Here is a 16845-nt window from a genome sequence, read left to right as displayed (position 1 = left end):
CTTTCCCCTCCCCTTTAAAAAGTGCAGTTGTATATATGTGTAGTGGTTAGGGTGTAATGTCAAGTTGATTTGCTTTATACTCCACTTAGGGGTTTAGTGGACACACTTCTGGGCTTGTCTTGGTGGATCATGGAGGCATGGCCTTGGGATCTATGTCTAGTTATCATCCCTTCCTCAGGAGCCCTGTTTTGCTCTGGCTCTTGGCTGTCAAGAATTAAGTGGCTGTGCTCCACCATTCCCTTTGGCCATGAAGCTTTTGCCTCAGAGCCAGGCAACTACAGCCTAAATTTCCTTAAAATATGAGCCAAATTTTATCTTTCCTTCTTTAATTTATAGGTGTCAGAGATTGTGTCTCAGCAATAGGAATGCTCACTAATACAGGAAATTGGTATTGAGAATGGGACCATTACTGTGGACCATATGGTTTAGAAGTATTTGAACCGGCTTGGAGGAGGCATTTGGAAAAGTTTAGATATGTGGGCTAGAGAAGCCCCAAAATGCTCTAAACAGAGCTTGATGGGAGATTCTAGTCAGAGCTCAGAAGACTGGCTGGTAGGAATGTGGGCAGTAAAGACCAGGCTCAGGAAGTTTTAGTTGGGAACAAAGACTTCATTGGTAGCTGGACTAGAGGCCATGTGTTATACTCTGGCAGAAAATTTGTCTACATTTTGCCTGTGTCTCAAGGCTTTACTGAGATTATTGGTTGCTGAGACAAGATATCTGACACTCAAAGTTAAAGGAGAAAAGGTTTATTTGCCTCACAGTTAGTAGAGGCTTCAGTTCATAGTTGAGCGGCTCCAAGGCAGACTGGCAGGCAAAAGGGGCATCTCAGAGGAGAAAAAATTCATGGCAGGCAGAAGGCAAAAAGTAGCAAGGCAGTAAGCAGCAAGCTACAAGTAACAAGCAGGGACCCTCTTTCTGTCCCTTATATCTTAACCAGGCTACCCATTCTTACTGTGGGTAGCACTCACACCCATGTTGGACAGCCTTAATCCTAGCATTGCACCATGAATCAATCCCAGGATCACATCCTTGATCCCTGAGGCACACACCCTAGATCCAGCCACCTTTGAAAAGTCCCACTTATGACCATATGAGGCCTTGGGGACATCTAGATACAAGCCATAATGTGGACTAAAAAACCTGATGGAGGAAATTTCATGACAGCCTATAATTCAGGTTGTGGCATGGGTACTCTGGCTGCTTTTATCAAGAATTATATTGAGAATGGGGTGGGGAGGCAGAACAAAAAATTGGGGAAACTTAAATCTTGGCCCAAAAGAAATCATGTACAAAGATTGGGGCAAAGGAGGCGAGGCTGCTGAAGAGATTAGCATCATTAAAAAGAAAACAAGCCTTTTGTACAAGGACAAGAAGAAAAATGTCTTGAGGGCACTTTAGAAATCAACAAACATAAATGTACTTCAAAATGGGCAGAACTGAAAGCATAGCTTATCTTAAAAAAAAAAAAGGCTCCTAATAGCTTCTGCCACTCCATGTAAGCAATATTCACTTTTACACATGCGCAGGAAAAGTAATCAGAAATTGAATCCTGAATATCAAATCTGATGCATATCTCTTCCACTGCCTTGATTTTATTGCAGATAGTAGAAAGTAGGGCAATGAATAAGGCTTTTCTTGTGTAGTCTGACCTTTCTTCCAGTTTCCAACCTGTTGATTTTATGTAGCTTTGGTTTGCACAGTAGTCGCAGTGCCTATGGGGGCAAAGGGTAATGTGATGTTTGTGTGGGAAAGAGAAGTGCAGAGGACACACATCAGCCTTGCCTTCCAACTTTGCAAAGCCAGTGCCTTCAGTGTGAGACCGTGAAGGGGAGGGGTGGATTCTACAAAAGCCGAAACCTATGTCAACTTGGTGCAAAGACTACATTACAAGCTTCAACTCAGCAATCCCTAGGGAGACACACAAAAGCCTAACTTCAAGATTCCGCTGAACTGACTGCATCAGAGGGACATTTCATCTCTCAGAAGTCAGCTCCAAGGGTGTCTGTGAAGCTAGGTGTGGAGACAGCTTTTCAGGTGAGAACTCATCTTAAAGCAGAGACCAAATGTCCAAGCTATCATTAATAAAATTGTACATATGTGGTACTCATGCTAAATGAGTAGATTGTAGTTACTTTGGCTACACACAAAGAATGACATCCTGGAGTATGTCAACGTACTCAAAATTATATCTTTTTCACTATCCATATATTTCCCATAAGATCATGTGCTATGTCTTAAATATATGTGATAATGTTTATTTTAAAACTATTTAATGTCTGCTTTTTGGCACACCATTCTGCTTAAGTGAGTCAAATCACAATGCTCATACTGAGTTACACATAGAATATTCAGGTAAATATGCTGTAGGAAAAAGAGTAATCTCAGTTCAAGAAACAAGAATGACATGATCAAACCACAGCATGGGCAGGTACGAAAATGTCACAGTGAAGCCTGTCATTCTGTCCAATTAATATGAATTAATAATTACAATAAAAACATTTTCTAAATTAAAAAACATAAAAAATGTATCTGGCACCTACTTTGTACAGGACAGTTTTTCAAGTGAAATGAAAAATTCTTAGAAGTCTTTTCTCTCAAGTAGAAAATAAGGAGAGATTTGAGTGCCTTTCTGGAGGCAAGTAGACGAATGGAGGACGCTTCAAACATGACTATGTTTTATCGGTCTGGTTACATTATTAGGTAGGCAGTCTTTTCCTTGCATGATTGGAAAGAAGGTGGTTCAACTTAAAGTTAGGAAGGAAATAAGAATAATGCAGACCAGACTGTTCATTAGAATCATACAGCAAATAAGTTTTACTTGAAATACTACACCTGAAGATGCTACTACCACAATCTACTCCCTATGTTCTGTTTAGAATTTATGCCTATACTCTGTAGTTACATAGGAACTCTTTCATGTCCCACATTTTCTAATTTTATTTTAACATCTCTTGTGTCTACATGTATTATATATTATGCCTATGCGTATTCTGTTAAACCCAAAGAGTTGGATCACCCTGCTAGATTATACTTTATCTTCCTGTTCCCTATTTCTGGACATTGGCATTTGTTTAGCACTTGTTTGTGTTAGTGTGGCTTTATAAACTTTTATTTGTGTTTTTTCTTCTAGAGTGTTTTCTTTGGATTTGTTTCCACTTCTAGAATGTCAGGGTCTAATGTTTTGAGGTTCATGTACAAGTGTTCTGCCCACTGCCCAGCGTTGCTGGCTATAGCAAGAGTCTCAGGTTCTCGGGCAATCTCACCACTCTATTCACTGGGCACTCTGTTTAGCTGTTTGTGTGCACATTCTCAGAGGATAGTTCCAAACTGTACAGTTCAAGAAATATAAGTAGCCTGACATCTCCTGGATTTAACATAAAGTTATTCTGTGTGTCTTATACTCACATGACACCCTCATGCAACCCACGCCCCCGGGGTGTGCTCTTGAAGGAAGAGAGCTTGAGAGCTGCGAAGTCAAAGGTAACAGAGAGTGAGCCAGTGGGAACCAGCGCCTCAGAAATCAGCAGTTAGGTTTGGTGGAAACTTCTAGTCCAAAGCCAACTGGAATATTCCTGTAATCTGACAAAACTGGGAGCGTTAGCTGCCACAGTTAAGAGAAACAGCATTCCATGGGGAAATGTGACATGTTCAGAGTAAGGTTGTAAGAGGGTCTTCAGAAGATGACTCTGGGAAGAATTCAAGGAAACATGGTTGTGTTCTGGCTTGGATCCTGCTGGAAAGCACGGCAAATCCTAATGACTACTTTTGTTAGTGGAGCAGAAGGAGAGGAGCAGAGGGAAGCAAAGGGCAATCATGTGTCACTGGAGAGAGGTAGGCTTGGCCCTTTTGCAGATTAGACTTTCTTCTTGCTTTTGTCTGTACCTAAACATGATTATGAAGTGGTTTTGGTTTAAAATTTTTTTTTTCTTTTTGGTACCAGGGATCGAACTTGGGACCTTGTGCTTAAGAGGCAGGCACTGGAACCACTGAGCTAAATCCCTGGCCCGATTTTTAATTATTTTTATACTTCTCCATTATGGCCAAAAAGTGGCTTTGTCTGATGCTGCTTTTCTGTGAGAATATGACATTTTAAGGGCTGCTTTTATTACTTTCTCAGATTCATAAAGTGGAGCAGTGAGGTCCTTAAATAAGTAACAGAAAGGCAAATATACACAGTAAGCAATGACTTTCTCCTGACAGCTACAGTCAGAAATTTATAACTACTCAAGTCCGTTAGTAAGTCATCTTGACCGTGTAATAATAAAAACCAGCACCATTTGTGGAAAAGACTATTATTTTATCCATCACTGAGTTGCCTAGACACCTTTGTAGAAAATGAGTCGATCAGAAATATCCAGTCTACTGTGTGTTTCTATTCTGTTCTAACATTCCACTTGCTTGTCCTTTTACCTACATAACTCTTGATTACCACAAGTTTCCAGTAAGATTTACAATCTTGTGAATTTTATAATCATGTGGCACTGTATATAAATAAGACCCAGAGTGTCTTGTGACTGATTGGATCAATGCTGGGAGAAATGTCACCTTAACAGTAACGAATCTTCTGAGTTTTTCCCCATTTGTGTGTCATTGTTGTGTCATTGTCTCAATTAATCTTTTCTTCTTTACTGTTTAATCCACTCTTAGCCACGTTTTCCTGTCCTTTTTTCACTTCTATAAGTTCTTTTAAACATATTTTAAATTATAGGTCTGATTTTGTTTTGTGTAACGTTTTTATGTCTTTCTCTCAAGCTGCACTTTGACCTCCCCAAACTATAGTTCCTGCGTGCTCAAGTCAGGGAGAGGCTCTGCCCCATCAGGTTCCCTGAGCTGCAGTCTGTAAGCGCCTTCAAACGATAAGCTGATGCAGTCTCAACACTCACCTAGGAACTGTCTGCTTATTCTCTGTGATGCTGGAGACTGAACCAAGGACCTTATGCATGCTGGGCAAGTGCTCTACCATGAGCCACAGTCAACCTTTCTCTGTTTTCTCTTTTTCCAGAAATTATAGCCCTGCGTGTTATAACATATGAGATTTGTAAGCATTTCAGGTGGAAAGTTAAATCCAGGTCCTGTTACCTTATCTCAGCCCAAAGCAAAATTCTCCCCCCTGCCTTTTGGAAATCACGGGGTTCCCAGGTTCTGTCCTGGAGCCTGGCCTCCCACTCGGGCCAGGTTTAATGCAATGCTCTCAGCTCTTTCTCCATGCCACTATGTCAGAGCTACTTTTCTGCACTGCAGATGTCACACTTGCATGACTGCACAGGCTCTTTTCTTTCTTTTCTATGTAGTTGAGATGTTAGGGATTTAGAAGAGCCAAATGTGATGCAGTGAGCCAACTTTGCAAACGTGCTCTTTTTATGTCACCTAGTAATGCTACAAAAAGTCACAGGTCCAAGAGTGAGGCTGAGAGATGAAGTCAGTCTCAAAAAAAGTGTGAGGCTTGGTGACAGGACAAGAGTGTCAGCACTGAATATGACTTGGTAATAATTTTCGAAAAGATTGTTTATACTTAAATCATGTTAAAATGTCCTACAGTGAAGTAAATGCATAAGGAAACATGCAATGTTCAGCAACCAATATTCAACATGCAATATTCAGTGGGGAGAAAGAAAAGGAGAGTAGTGATAGTAGAAGTACTAATTGAAGGACCCTAGTTAGCAAGACAGACTCCATATTGCTGCTTGACCCACCTGCCTGCCCTTTAGATGAACTCAGAGGGAGGAAACTTAGAAACCTCCTCCCCTTAGAGAGTCTCTTAGAAACAACAATTAATCAACTATTGTTTTACAAATGTTCTAACTGCAGGACGTTCCGCTTCTGTACCTTTTGCTTGCTTTGCTAGTTCTATCCCATAGGGGGGCCTAGAAACTGTTGACCACAAAGGTGTATAAAACATGTTTGTCAACCCCCAGTCGAGGCTCGAGTCCGATGCTCGGCTCGGGTCCCGGCCAGTAATAAACTCCTGTGTGGATTTAATATCGGTCTCTGGTTGGTTCTCTCTCACTGGGTGCAACACTAATGAAATAAATAACATATTCAATGCTTTTCATATGACCAGTACTCTACTGAGCACATGGCATGTATTCACTTATTTGATCCTTGCAAGAATTCTGTGTTAGATAATGAATTATCTCATCTTCCTTAAGGCATGGAGAAGCTAGGTAACTTTTCCAATGTTACCCAAGCCAGGAGGATTACTGACAGTAGTTGAAATGCATAAGATGTTGTATGTTTTAAACTGTGCTTGTTAATATAAAGTGAAACTAATGGCTAGGGTAAGAAAGGTAACTGAAAAATTCAGAAAGAGACCGGACCCTTATGCTTTCAAGCTGTCTTGTCTTTCCATAGAGCTGGTGAGGACTTGGATGAAAACACACTGAAGGAAGACTTGACAGCCACTAGAGAGTCTCCTCCAGCTCGTCTCGTTCCTGGATATTTCTCGGTCACCTCTCCAGCCTAAGGTGTCCTCCAAGATGTTTCCACTGCAAGGTGCACAGATGCTGCAGGTGCTGGAGAAGTCCTTGATCAAGAGCCTTCCGGCATCCTTAAAGGTGACCAAGGGAAATGCGGAGGGGAGAAAGGGAGACCTTCTGTGAAAGAGGAGAGAATGCACCTGTCTGGAGCCAGGCACTGTTTGATATCTTCTCCCATGTAATGTGCATCATTTCTCTGCAAGAATCTTGCTATGACGTGCATGCCATTGGAAGGAAAGGGAGGCTCCGGATTTGCCCAATGTCACTGAGAGTGACTGGCAGTGGCCACCTCCTCCTCTGTGCTAACTGAACACATTATTCCAGCTCCTTTTCAAGGAGTGTTTACTAATAACCCTTGAAATCTGCCTAGAGTTTTCCTGAAACGAGCTGAATTTACATATTAATGTTTAATTTATTTACTTCTGAAGAACATTCGCCAGGTGAGAGGTTAACTGTCATAAGTCAACCAGGCTATTTTGGTGTCTTCCTTATCCCTGTACAACTGATTAGAAACCTTAGGATTCAATAAAACACATGCACATAAATATTTGCGTCCAGAGCTGTGTAAGAGCAGCTCTATAGATTTTGACCCTTACCCTTAGTCTCCATCAACTTTGTACTTGTGTGTGTGTCTTTTTAGGAGGAAAATTATCTCTAAACTTGTATTCCTTTATAACACATTTATATGACACTCCCATAAAGTGGTCATATATAGGGGCAGGGATTTAGCTCAGGAGTACCGTCGTCTGCCTCACAACTGCAAGGTCCTAAGTTCAATCCACGATACCCCCCCAAAAAAGGTCATGTATAATTCCTGTGTAAGATTTAGATAAGATGAATTCATTAAAATTCATCATTCTCTAACAGATTTGTTATTCCTTTATGACAAAGGAGAAAATACAACATCCTTTTATTTGTAGAACATAGGATTTTATTTTCATTCAATAGAAATAGTTTAATGGGGCATTGGCTGTGTTCTTTAATTACTACCAAAATGATTTCACATCAACTATTCTAAAAATAAAGTCAACAAATCTCATGTAGTCGTCTTCTTTAATATGAATCAATATTATATAATATTTAACTGTGTTCACCTGAGAATTCTGAAGATCCAGGGAAATCCTGGAAAGATAGCATATTTTTCTTGGATATTATATCAGATAGACTCTCTATGGACAGTAACCAGAGATATTTTATGGGACTGACTATTTTAAAAAATTCTCCAGCCTAAAAGTTTTTATTCAATACTCTGTGATATAGAATTTTGTAATTTAAATTTCCCTTTATTTCTTGTGGTAAGTGGATCCCAAACATTTTAACAAAAGTCTTGGAGATTCCCAATGGTCTTCTCTTAGAACATCCATGTGGTGAGATAAAGTCTCTCTAAGCACCTCAGCTTTCATGAGGGAAGAGCATTACTCTGGTTGTAAACTTAAGATATGCATTTTGCCCTAGCAGTAATATAAAATACTTGTGTGCTAGGTACTTTTTTTTTCAATTCTGAATTCTTTTTTAAAAAATTCTTTTATTGGTACATTTTAGGTATACAGTACATTTACATTTCTCATTGGGAACTTGTAACTTTACATGATGTATCCTGGTTCTTATTTTTTCCCCATTCCCTAAAGGAAGAGATTTTTTTTTTTGTTCCAGGGATTGAACTCAGGACCTCGCACTTGCAAGGCAGGCAGCAGAAACACTGAGCTAAATCCCCGGCCTAAAATACACATTCTGTTTTTTTTTTGGTACTGGGGATCGAACTCAGGACCTTGCGTTTGTGAGGCAGGTGGTGGAACCACTGAGCTAAATCCCCAGCCCATGTGCTAGGTATTTTTGATGGAGGTATATTCTAGAGTTCACAACTGTGCAGCACTTACTTGAGGGCCAGTTGAGAAAATATCTCCATTCTTCTAAGTATTACATATTAAATATATTTTATTAAAGTTATCAACTACAAATGATTCAAATTATAGTAGTCGCTTCCCTATGATTTCTCACTACTTTCTGAGTTCAGTAGAAAAAATATTTTAATTAGAACTTAGTTGACTTAATTTTAATAAGCTTTAATTAACTTAGAAATATTGTACATCTTCTCTTTCTTCTTGGTCTAACATCAGTAGTTCATGTGGGGTGAGAAGGATGCTGACATTGTCTTTAGGCACTCTGTTTTCACAATGAGAGATATGAAAGTACAGAACACCTCTTCGATCTGTGGTCACTGGCATATTTCCGTGCGGTATCTGATGAGCCTTTACGTTTGCAGTTTCTGTAAAGTCCATGATGGTATCCACTATTGCGTTCCCTAGCCCCTAAAACATAAGGACTTTTACCACCCACAGGTTTTCTCTCGTTCATGCTCATTCTTCTCTCTCTCTCTCTCTCCCACCCTTCTCTCCCAGAAGCCTGTACAACATGGCAGGGGTGGGAATCCAAGACTGGACCCAGGCTGTGAGGCCCCAAGATTATTCCTTTGAGCACTAGGTTACAGCCTCTGCTAGTTGATAGGAGTTCATTTAACTCTCAAGTGTTATGTGGAAATATGGGTGAAGACATTTGAAACATGTATATGACCTGAGTCAGAAATTACCTTTCTGGATAGTCTAAGAAAACAGTAGGTACACATGCAAAGATTTTGTCCAAACACAATTTACAAGGAATTATTTTATACAGTGAAAAGTACATTCAAATGGTCACTGATTGCTAAATAACTGAATGAACTGTGAAATATCCATATAGTGGGATCCTATTCAGCCATTGAAAATAAGTAAAAATGAATTATGTTTGCCAATATAGAAATAATCCATACGTTCAGCGGGGAAAATAACAACTATCAGTCATTTTATTTTTATAATTTTATAATTTTATAATTTTTCACTCAATAAAAGAAAGTCTAGAAAAAGAAAATATAGGGCCAGGGATTTAGCTCAGTGGTTTCGCCGCCTGCTGCGCAAGTGCAAGGACCCGAGTTTGATCCCCGGTACCAAAAAAAAAAGAAAGAAAGAAAGAAAGGAAGGAAGAAAGAAAGAAAGAAAATATAAAATCTCATAATAAAGAATGGTGCTCTTAAATTCATTAATTTTATTTTCCTGAATACTTTAGTATTGCATTATGATTCCCATTTGATGAGTAAACTCTTAAAATTGAGGTTAAAAAAAGAAAAGAAGTACATTGAGTTTGTTGACTTAAATGATCTATTTAGCTCTTTTAGATCATACAATGCCACAATTTATAGAAATGATTCTTGTCCAGATTAAGCAAGGGATTCTGCCATCCTTTCCTACTGAACTGACTTTCTCACTTTCTTGGGAGTCTTGCAGGTTTATGGGACTGTCTTTCACATTAACCATGGAAACCCATTCAAACTAAAAGCCTTGGTAGACAAGTGGCCTGATTTCAATACAGTGGTTATCCGCCCTCAGGAGCAGGTAAGTGCCAGATGTGGAACAAATACGCTTCCATGTTCACATTTGCTGTGTGTCTACCATGTGCCTAGAAAACTGTAAAACCTAGAGATTCAGAGATGAATTACAGTGATAGTCTACAAGTCCCTGAACTTGATAAGTTCACATCCTGGAAGAAAACATAGATGAACAGGTAATTTGCCATCTGGTGTGAAGTGCGAAAGAATAGGACATGCACAAGATATAGAAATAGTCCAAGTAAAATATGATTAAACTATGGCTGTTGGGGGATTTCAGGATAATGCTGCAGACCCTTCTTTGTGGAGGTTTCATCATCATTATATATCTATATATAATATATAATCTCTCTCTATATATACACACATATACATTTTTGTCAGACTGAGAAGGGAAGGAATACATTCTAAAAATGTAGGAAGGCATGATGCAGGACAATAAGATAGACTGACTATAAAGAGCTAAATTACAATGCTAGAATTTCTATTTTTCCATATTTTCTTGAGGAAAAGACTTGAAATTAATGAAACTAAATAGTGAATACATTTCAGAGATAAAAATTCATACACTTAAAAAAATTAAGGTAAGAGGTGGAACAATAGGGTGGAAGACGTTCCTCCAGTAATACTTTCCCCACAGAAACATCAATTTGAACAATTACATATCCATGCACGAAAATAGCAGGTGAGCTAAGAAAACCAGGTGATAAATCACAGTACCCAACTGTGGCACAATAATAAGAAAAGACCACACTAAAAATGGAATAAAGGACACTCCATCCTCAGCTTGATGTAACATAGCTCTGTCTACTTGGGCAAAGCAAAGGTAAAAATAGAATTTTGCTTTGGACCCCAATACTGAGCACCCCCCACACACCCTAGCCTTGGGTAGAATTCAATACCCCCTCATTCAAGGTGAGCACCCACATGATGAGTTTCTAGATCTGCCCTGGTACCAGGGGGCATCTCAGAACCCTAGGCTCCAGGCTTAATGGTGGGCATGGTCCCTGACTCGTACCAGTGCCCCATTGGTCTCAGCACCCTGGCTACTGGGCAGCCCGTAGTGGAAGGAAGGTCACAGAGGACTCTGAGTTGTTAGTGCTCTCCAGTGCCTCACTAAGTGTGGTTGCCCTGGGCTAAAGTGTGCTCCAGCACCATGATGGCTGAAGCAACCCTGGGCTTTCGACCAGACCAGACAGCTTGCTAAGAACCTCTGAGTAATTATCTGATTTAGTGCAATCTCTGTCAGAATAGTCAAGATGGAGAGTTAACCTGAGTGATCACTAGTGGATGAATGGATTTTTAAAATGTGGTATATATAAAAAGTGGAATACTGTTTAGACATAAAAATAAGAGAATCTTGCCATTGGTGACAACGTGAATGAACACAGAGGATATTATGTTAAGTGAAATAAGCCAGCCACCAAAAGACACAAATCACTAGACCTTGCTCACATGTGAAATCTAAAGCACTTGATCTCACTGAAGCAGAGAGTAGAATGGTGGTTGCCAGTGGTTGGGGTGGTTATGGAAGGCTGAGGTAATGCTGGCCAAAAGATACAAGGTAGAAACGAGGGGTAAGTTCAAGAAAGCTACTGTATAGCATGGTGATGATAGTTCATATAATCTTTTTGAAAAATGCAGAGAGAATAAAGTGTTCTCACTACAAAATCTGTAACTGTGAGATAATGAACATGCTAGTTAGCTAGATTTACTCTTCCACAGTGTATACACATAGTCATGCATTGTATCATCACTTTTCAGTCAATAAGGGATGATAGAGAAGGCATTAGTACTATGAGATCTTGTCACCTAGTAACACTGTCTCCATTTTAGTTTCTGAAAGTACAATCTATGATATTTGTACAACAACAAAATCACCTAAGAATGCATTTCTCAGAACACATCCCCACTGTTAAGCAATGCATGACTTCTACTTCAAAACATGTTGCATATAAAAACCATATACAATTTTATCTGTGATTTAAAAATCAATTAGAATTTAAAAATAAGATTCAAAATGAAAGTAAATAGAACATAAAATACAAAGAATTGTATTTTAATGTAATGCAAAGTATTAAAAAATTACTAGCCGGGGATTTAGCTCAGTGTTTCTGCCACCTGCCTCAAAAGCGCAAGGTTCCAAGTTTGATCCCCAGTACCAAAAAAAAAAAAAAGATTTAAAAATCACTAAAGTAAACAATATATAAAATGAAGAAATGCAAACTAATAATATAAATGGAACTGAAATAAAATTACTTGATCTTTTATACCTGATCTTAAACAATAAAAGATGTCTTTAGTGTCTTTCCTGACTTGTGAGTGCATTTTTTGTGCAATATTTTCCAACTAATTCTCATTCTACCCTTTGTGGTAATATTTTTCTCTGCCTCCTTTTTTCAAATAGTCTTACCTGTTATTTAATAATTTGAAGGTGTCTTTCTGAATATGTGGTTTTGTTTTTTCAAATAATAATTTGTTTGACCATAGTAGGTTTTAAAAATAGCATTTCTCATCAGTTTACACATTGTTTGGTTTTATTATGTACAAATGGAGATTTGAAATCTACAGTTATCTGCATTAAGTCTAAGGCTGCCATGCTCATAGCTGTGTTCTGCAAGTCTTTGAGTTGTAGTCAAATTTATTCTTGCAACAGAAGCTTTCCTTCATCAGTTGCTTTATCTTCCTTATGCTGAGAATGACTAAGATACAGAATGCTGATGAATAGTTGTGTCTTGGATTTGAAAAGTTTTCTGGAATTTTCCATTATTAAATGAATATTTGAATCCCTGATCCTGACCTTGTGATTTAAATGATTCAGAAATAGATTGCACCAGTGAAAATACCAATACTTCATTACTTAAGAGTATTACAGTATAATGGAACTAGGATTAAATCACTACCTGTAAGGGGTGTTTTATTCCCCCCTTTCAAACAATAACAGGACATGACAGATGACCTCGATCACTACACCAATACGTACCAAGTGTACACCAAGGATCCCCAAGAAGCCCAGGAATCCCTTGGCTCTCCAGAAGTCATCAACTGGAAACAACATTTCCAAATTCAAAGTAAGTAAAAGAATGGGACAATGCAGACTCATGTTTCTGTCCTGATAAATCCAGGGTGACTTTAGCTTCCTTCCTCCAAGCTCCAGACCCTCAGCCTGCTGCCATCAGTTTACATCTCCATCTGCAAAGGAGGAACATATCATTAACTACTGCAAAGAACTTGCGGCTTATTCTGCAGCTATGTGCAGAGTCCTTCGGGTGATCGATGCCAGTAGCAGAGTGTTGCCCGGCCCCTTCCTGGAATATGAGTACAGCTCTCTGTGTCACAAAGGTCCCCTCAGGTCACCAAGCATGACATCCTGGTCACAAGCACACTTTGCTGGACTCATACTCCCAAGGATGGCATCGGCCCCTCCTTCCAGTGTGATCCTAGACAGTGTCCTGCCTTCTCTGGGATCATAGAAACACGAGGACAATATTGGTCACAGGGCACTGAAAGATTAATTTTGAATAAGAAGAGCTGTGTACAAATCCTGGATGTGTCCATTAGCTTTCGCTGCATGACAGAGCGCATCTCGCAGGGTGCGTCCTCTGATGGGAGAGCTCTGCGCTGGCTCTTTCCTCGTGGCCTCTCCACAGACCCGAAGGATGGCTCTGGTGTCAGTGCGAGGTGGCTGCCGGCTGTGATTACCGACCGCATCACAGGAGTGTAGGTCACCAGCAAGCTAGTCGGGGGCTATTTGGTGATGTTAATCTCAAAAGAACCAGGAACAAAGAGAAAGAGAAAGCCCCAAGACACAAGCACGGTTAACCCTCTTCTTGCATTAAATTTGCTCTTTGCATTGGTGAATGCAAATCATAGAGCCAAAGCCAGACACAATGTAGGAAAGGACTATTCCAGGGAATGGACACCAGGAGGTGTGGTTAGATCTCAAGCCATTCCTGCAAGAATATACCATATTGAGAAGATAGCTCAGTAGATATTGGCTATTTTTATATCTCATTGCCTTTGATCATCAAAACTACATGATTATGTAGCCCAGAAAACTTAGTTTCAGTCTTACTACTGCCACTGTGAACACGACTGTGAATGAATTCATACCTGAACATGCTTTCATTTATATAAAACAGAAAATTACACAACTCCTTTCCAAGTAACTATTCACCCAACAACAGCACAACACCCAGAACTAAGGGTTTCCAACATTTCCTGCTCCTCAGGAGGGCTTCTCCCTGGAATGTGCTTAAAACCATCATGTCTCTTTATAAACCCATCTAGGTTCACAGTCAAGCCTGAATGAGGTGATACAAAATCTTGCAGCCACTAAATCTTACCAAGTCAAACACTCAGAAAACTTCCTCTACATGGGATCTCAGACAGCTAAGAAACTGGCTCCTTCTCTGCTGGATGCAAAAAAATTATCCTTGCATGATGGCAAGCCCAAGGCTATGTGAGTTTGATAAATGTCACTCTGTCCTGCTCAACCTTGCCACTGAAGTGACCTCCCTCCTGCTCTCTCTGCTTTGCCTTTAGCCTCCCTACAGTCAATGTTCTTCAGAGCACTCAGAGTAGGTTTTTTACAGCTATAGCTCAGACCATGTTCCCCCTCTGCTTAAAACAGTCCGCCATCTCCCCTCTTAACAGAAATAAATCGGACCTGTGCCTGTATCTCCCACTTCCACCTTTCTCCTTCTTGCTCACTCCTCCAGCTACCCTGGCTTTTGTTCTGTTCCTCCTTCATCACAAGCTCACCCATGCCTTCCTGCACTTTGCCACTGCTGTTTCCTAGACTGTCTCTCAAGATGACAGCGGTAGGGACAAATACATACCTATATTCATGGATTTTGCTTTCTTCTTTGTCTCTCCCTAGCAACCAAGACATGTTTCAACTCTCATCCCTGGATGTTACCCAAGCTACCTTTGTGAACAAATTTTGGTATTTTGGTGGCAATGAGAGGAGCCAAAGATTCATTGAGCGCTGTATACGGAGCTTTCTGAGCTTCTGTCTACTAGGACCTGAGGGGACCCTTGTGTCCTGGACCCTAATGGACCAGACTGGAGAAATGCGGGTAGCAGGCACCTTGCCTGAGTACAGGAGCCAGGGCCTTGTCTCCTATGTTATCTACAAACAGGCCTTGGCTATGGACAAGCTTGGCTTTCCTGTCTACTCTCACGTAGACAAGAGCAACAAGGCCATGCAGAGAATGAGTCACACTTTGCATCACATCCCCATGCCCTGTAACTGGAACCAGTGGCACTGCACTCCTCTGTGAGGCTGGCCCTGGCCCCCAGACAGTGTTGAGTGGGCCTGGATATTCAATGGTGGTCAAAGAAAGAATAAACTCTAGTCAGCATTGAAGGAGTGGGTGCTCTTTTGGCTCTGAATAAGCGGTGTGAATGGTCAACCCGACCACCATGTTCCTGTGGTCGTTTCACTCATGGACCTCACTTAGGTTCCTCAGCTTGAAGTTGGCCCAGATCCTCCTGTCTGGAACCCATGGAACTGAGCTCTTCACACTTCTAGGATCTCAGTGACCTTCCTTCCTCAAATACATAATGCTCAAATTGCTTCTCCTGGGAATCTGAGAGGATGAGTTGGGAGACTCTTGCAAACTTGCTGGTAAAGGGGAGATAACATTTTCCTGACAGATTCATTCTTTTCTCTTTCCATGGCCTGCCTTCCAGGGCTCAGTGAGTGGACTCTTCCCACTAGGTCGTTAGAGTAGAGCTGCTCCTACTTTCGATGCTTTATCAGTATCTTCAACACACAAAATTATGTGGGATAGTAGGTTAAGTGCAATATATAGCACAGGTAGCTACTTGGAAAATACTGCATGTCCTTTTGCAAGTCCCACTTCAGGGACAACAATCTGGTGATTCTTTAAAAGGCTGAGCTGTGAAGTTCAGATGGTTGTCTCATTGAAGAATCATTGTGGGATCAAAGAAAGAGATACTTTTGTAGACTGGAACAGGCTCGCTGGGCCAGTCTCTTGTCCTACCATCTGAAAGGAAACAGCACTCGCTGCCAATACTGCAGCAAAGAGAGTTCTGCAATGGAGATGCTTACTTGCATGAAGAACATATTCCTTTCCTGTCTACCTAAGCCTAGAAGCAGGCTGTGGGATTGGAGTGAAGGCCTCCTCTACCCACCTATCTCTAAAATGATGGCTGAGGTTTAATTTTCCTGGACAGTGAAGAGACTGGAGGTCCAGCTCAGATCAAGGCTTCCTAGTCTTGGCACGGTGGATATTTTGAAGTGTGCAACTCTTTGCTCAGTGAGCTGTCCTGTGCATTGTGGGGCACTGGCCACGTCTCTGGCACCTACCCTCTAAACCCTGGTAGCGCTCTCCATCCCTAAAACTATCGCCCCCTCATAAGTATATTTTCCGTGCACACTGCTCAGCACTAGACTCCTCCAAACTTCCTTCACATCATTCCAGGTCAGCTATATTCCTCCCTGCTGTCACTGAAGTTCTTTGAGGATGAGGCTGGGAGCCTCAGCACATGAAAGTTGTCAATTCTGGTTGTGTTTTTCACGTGCCTTTGTCAATAATAGGAGAGATTGTATTCCTATGTTATAGTTAGACACACTATCCAGCTGAATTAAGATCCCCATAAATACTGTTGTTAGGGGTAAAGAAAGCAAGACAACAAATTCAGCATTTAAGACAAAAGCATTGCAGAAAGGGAAGAGGAGAGTGTTAAACACTAAGTGGAGGCTGAGGATCCAAAGTCCAGTGTCTTAATATCAAGACAACAGGCTGCCATTTCTATGAGTGCAAACTGAGGCTGCCTTTCACCTTACAGGGATTCTCCGTGGTGAGGGAAGTAGGGAGGGAGAGGCAGAAGGGAGAAAGGGTCATTGCAACTCTGAAATGGGGAGAGGGACTCAGGTAAAGAAAACGGGCTTGTGATACGAGCAGATGGAAAGAGACC

General features: G+C 40.7%; 1 protein-coding gene and 1 long non-coding RNA gene across 7 annotated transcripts in view; one reads left to right on the top strand and one right to left on the bottom strand.

Annotated features, from left to right (window-relative positions):
* The first annotated feature begins 1681 nt into the window (after window positions 1-1681).
* On the top strand, window positions 1682-15268 carry LOC101711412 (glycine N-acyltransferase). 6 transcript variants are annotated; one of them, XM_004869733.4, is made up of 6 exons: window positions 1682-2037; window positions 6355-6557; window positions 9797-9904; window positions 12842-12968; window positions 14188-14359; window positions 14780-15268. In XM_004869733.4, the coding sequence occupies exons 2-6, from the start codon at window positions 6480-6482 to the stop codon at window positions 15180-15182; spliced, it is 888 nt and encodes a 295-aa protein (XP_004869790.1). In that variant the 5' UTR covers window positions 1682-2037; window positions 6355-6479; the 3' UTR covers window positions 15183-15268. The 6 variants fall into 6 exon arrangements, with proteins under 6 accessions (XP_004869790.1, XP_004869791.1, XP_021103966.1 ...); XM_004869734.4 differs by lacking the exon at window positions 1682-2037 and adding an exon at window positions 3479-3834; XM_021248307.2 differs by lacking the exon at window positions 1682-2037 and adding an exon at window positions 5887-5994.
* The window catches only part of LOC147820758 (uncharacterized), a 135729-nt gene continuing 131813 nt past the window's right edge, over window positions 12930-16845 (bottom strand). The window contains exon 3 of the long non-coding RNA XR_015448256.1: window positions 12930-13089. This is a non-coding gene — a long non-coding RNA (uncharacterized LOC147820758). The remainder of the gene's footprint in view (window positions 13090-16845) is intronic.

Source organism: Heterocephalus glaber, unplaced genomic scaffold, assembly GCF_053883595.1.
Source record: "Heterocephalus glaber isolate CG9 unplaced genomic scaffold, H.glaber_assembly_v1.0 deba00001805, whole genome shotgun sequence".
Lineage (NCBI taxonomy): Eukaryota > Metazoa > Chordata > Mammalia > Rodentia > Bathyergidae > Heterocephalus > Heterocephalus glaber.
This window is presented reverse-complemented; position numbering and strand designations above follow the sequence as displayed.